General features: G+C 42.6%; 1 protein-coding gene across 2 annotated transcripts; it reads right to left on the bottom strand.

The window, feature by feature from the left end:
- On the bottom strand, positions 1-3092 carry LOC113105081 (transcriptional regulator Myc-2-like). 2 transcript variants are annotated; one of them, XM_026266191.1, is made up of 3 exons: positions 2933-3092; positions 1508-2050; positions 1-1379 (listed from the first exon to the last, which is right to left on the bottom strand). In XM_026266191.1, the coding sequence occupies exons 2-3, from the start codon at positions 2037-2039 to the stop codon at positions 841-843; spliced, it is 1071 nt and encodes a 356-aa protein (XP_026121976.1). In that variant the 5' UTR covers positions 2040-2050; positions 2933-3092; the 3' UTR covers positions 1-840. The 2 variants fall into 2 exon arrangements, with proteins under 2 accessions (XP_026121976.1, XP_026121975.1); XM_026266190.1 differs by lacking the exon at positions 2933-3092 and having other exon boundaries at positions 1508-2330.
- Positions 3093-3592: the final 500 nt, after the last annotated feature.

Here is a 3592-nt window from a genome sequence, read left to right on the forward strand (position 1 = left end):
TCATTTTGCTCATTCTTTATTACTTTAGAAAACAAAGTGCCATTGAAGATGAACAGAACTTTTTTTTTTCAAAAAAAAAAACCTACTAAGGAACCAAAAAAAGCCTAAATAATTTATAATACATAATTAACAGGTGGTATTTACATTATAAAAAAAAAGTGAATAATCTATACAGTTGCCATTATGAAGGCAATAAAATAGACGGCTTCTTCCTGGTAGAGGTAGATAAACAGAGAAATGGGAGGGAACATACAAAAACTGACAAAGTAAAGACACGTGGAGGCAAAACAGAGTGTGATTCAAATATGAATACGCTCCATAACTCCAGACCTCAACAATACAAGCTATGCATGAACATGAATCCAATATAGTTTATCTTTCCAGTCTGAACATCAACAATTGCAAACATTAGTCTATAAAAACGTAATCATCTCAAATTACATTCAACTCATTTTCTTTTTAACATCCTTTGGATCCAGCCCAAAATATAACAAGAAGTTTATGCCAAGAACAAAAAGGTAGAATGTGTGAGGATCATCTAGGGTGTTTCTTTTAAGGCTAACTATGCGTTTAACTGATTATTCATCAAATATACAGCAAACAAAACAGTTTCATATTAAGACTCAAGAACTAAATGACTTTAACACAATCTAAAGTCATAACACTGAGAACGTTTCTTGCATTGACCATGCATGTTTGCAAACGGAACTTAAAGGTTGGGGAAAATCTTCTCAGACATCATAGTCTTTACAGTCAGTCACAAGCATTACGGTCTTCAAACCAGCAGGGTCCCAGACCACTACCTAGTGACCAAAACTGGCATTGTTCAGTCCCAGACTCTCACAACCTCTTGAGCTGCTCCAGTCTTGCTTTCAGACGTTCTTGTCGTTCTCGAAGTTTCTCTCTCTTCTGCTTTAGTCTCTGGTTGTCTGCTTCCAGATTTCTGATGCTTTCTTTAGCCCGCTTTAAAATCACCACCTTGGATGCCTTGTCGTTATTGGACAGTTCAGGGACGTTGTCCCGTAGCCTAAGGAAGCAGTTCTTTAACTCGTTGCGCCTTTGTCTCTCCATCACGTTGTGAGTCCTCCGTCTCTCTTCCTCGTCCTCAGTGTCCACCCCCTGTCGGGAGGCCAGACTGCGAGAGCGTCCCGTACTCTGAGCGCTTCGGTGGGAGTCTCCGGACCCTCGGGAGCGTTTGAGAGGGGAGGGAGGGGGCGGAGGAGAGGCGGGCCTTGGGGCAGCGTAGTTGTGCTGTTGTTGGATTTCAAAGTGACAGCGCTTCAAAGCACGCTGTTGCTCGCGCCGACTGTCCTCCAGCTGCTGCTGGTGCTGGGAACGCGTGTTCGACCGCCGGACAGTCACAACGTCAATCTCCTCCTCTGTGGAGCACAAACATAATGATACAACTTACAATTAAAACTGAGTTTGAGCAAACTTTAAATCCAGTTTTAAGACACTATCCTCCATCATAGCAAAATAAACATGGTAAATTAATCAAAAGACTCACCAGAATCGCTTGTGGATGATTCTCCTTCAGTGGACAGTGAGCCATAATCAGACGTGGACTCGATCTGCTCCTGGCTGTCCAGCGGTAAGTCCTCGCTCTCCAGAGCCTGACAAGCGAGCGCCACACTGTGGCAGTCCAGCGTAGAGCCGACGATTTCGGCAAAAATCTCAGTGTCAATATCGGAGAGCAAGGGACTTGTGGAGAGCACCGCAGAGAGTTTATCCTCGTTCGGTTTGTCGCTTTGCCACAGGCAGTCTTCCGAGAGCGGATCCGAATCCGCTGCAGAACCGCTGCCGGTAAAGTTCCAGTCCAGTTGGAGAAAGTCGCTGTCTTCTATTAAAAGTTCAGATACTAACTCCAGCTGATCCACCGTCGATAAATTCTTTGCGAGCCCGGCTTTCATCGGTGGGGACTGAGGCGGCGTGGGGATGGACTGCAAGTCCTTCATGAGACTCAGGCAAAACTCGTCATCAAACAGCAGCGGCTCGGAGTCGCAGAGCCAGTCGTGCGGTGGAGAACAAGCCTGCAACATCTTCGCGGAACCTGTCAGAGAAACGCACGAGAAATGAATCCTTTGAAATGAGAGAACGCGTGCATCCACAAGTGAGCGTCCACCCGGCTTTCAGCTAACAAGTAACTCGCACTGTTTCTTAAGGGGCTGCGAAGTGTGGTTCTCATGCACTGCGTATTGTAAAGTTTCCCCGGCTCTCGCGCTCATTTTTATTCATGTTTACAATGGTGGCTCCGCCCACATGGGCGTAACGAAGTGCAGTAATGATGTCAGTGGAACAGCTGGAAGTGGTCCCGCACCTCCACTCCGAATTTCTCTCTTAAAAAAAAAGTTAAATCAACAATTGACTTTTTTTTTAACCCTAATAACCAAAAACAAAGTAAAACACGTTTTTTGTTGTTTTTTTTTTCAAAGGATTTGCGATTCAGGTAAAACTATTTTAATATTGCGTGAATATCTTCAAATGCTTATTTTCTAAATTAAGGTGACACTTTTTTTTCTTTTTTTATTATTATTATTTCTAAAACAAGTTTCAGAGTATTGCTAGGATGAAAAACCGGCGTAAAAGTATTTTTAAAAACAATGTTCATAACTGCAGGAATTATCAAATAGTACTATTTAAAGTGAACGAAGCTGATACATGTATAGACTGTACAAAATGCAGGTAAATTGATGTTTGAGTGAAAGACAGACAACGAAAACTATTGTGTATTTTATAATTGCGCATTTAATAGCGGAGCAAAAGTTATACAAGTTATCCATAAAGCTTTATTAAGGAAACTTCCCAACACTTCTTTACGAGTAATGTACTGCAAAGGTAATCGAGAGGTTCACGCTGTAATATCATATGGATGGAATGCCGGTAGACAGACCACACGCACTAAAGCAAAAAAAAAAAAAGAGTAACGTCTTACCTTTTTGCTAAACACTGTGGCCAATAAAATCGATGGAAACCGTCGGTCAAATTAAAACAATTTTTTTATAAAATTATTTTTAAAAGACGTTGAAAACCCGCAGATCCTCTTTGCGGCATGTCAGAGCCCACGCGGACAGAAGCTGCCAGTGGGTGTGGCGACGCATGGAGACCTTTTTACTTTAAAGGGCGACGTACTGCTGTACTACTACGCGCATCTCGCGCCAAAACGTATTCGACAAATGTTGAATGAAAAGTCTCATAGTGATTATGCCTATTTATAGTCTGTAGCTTTATATGCAATAAAATCCTTGACGGAAAAGCTGTTGAATAGCCGCGGAGGAATGAACGGGATATAGGCCGGACCTATTTTCCTAGCGGAGGGCTCTTGCACTCAGTGAACCTTACAATTCCAAGAAAAGAAGGGGGCGGGGGGGGGGGTGTAATTCACACACGTGTGCAGTTCACAAATGCCGGGTTTGCATAGTAGTGCAAAAAAAAAAAAGGAGAACGAATGCTGCGATCACGTTGTGCTGTGGTCTGTTTTGGCGGGTAATATATGCATACAAGGACATAGTGTTCTCAAACAGACACTCCTTACAGTAGATCTCGCGCGACTTAAGAGATAGAAATATGAACTTTAGAGTGACTAAAAGGTATA

Source organism: Carassius auratus, chromosome 6 (assembly GCF_003368295.1).
Source record: "Carassius auratus strain Wakin chromosome 6, ASM336829v1, whole genome shotgun sequence".
NCBI classification, from domain to species: Eukaryota; Metazoa; Chordata; class Actinopteri; order Cypriniformes; family Cyprinidae; genus Carassius; species Carassius auratus.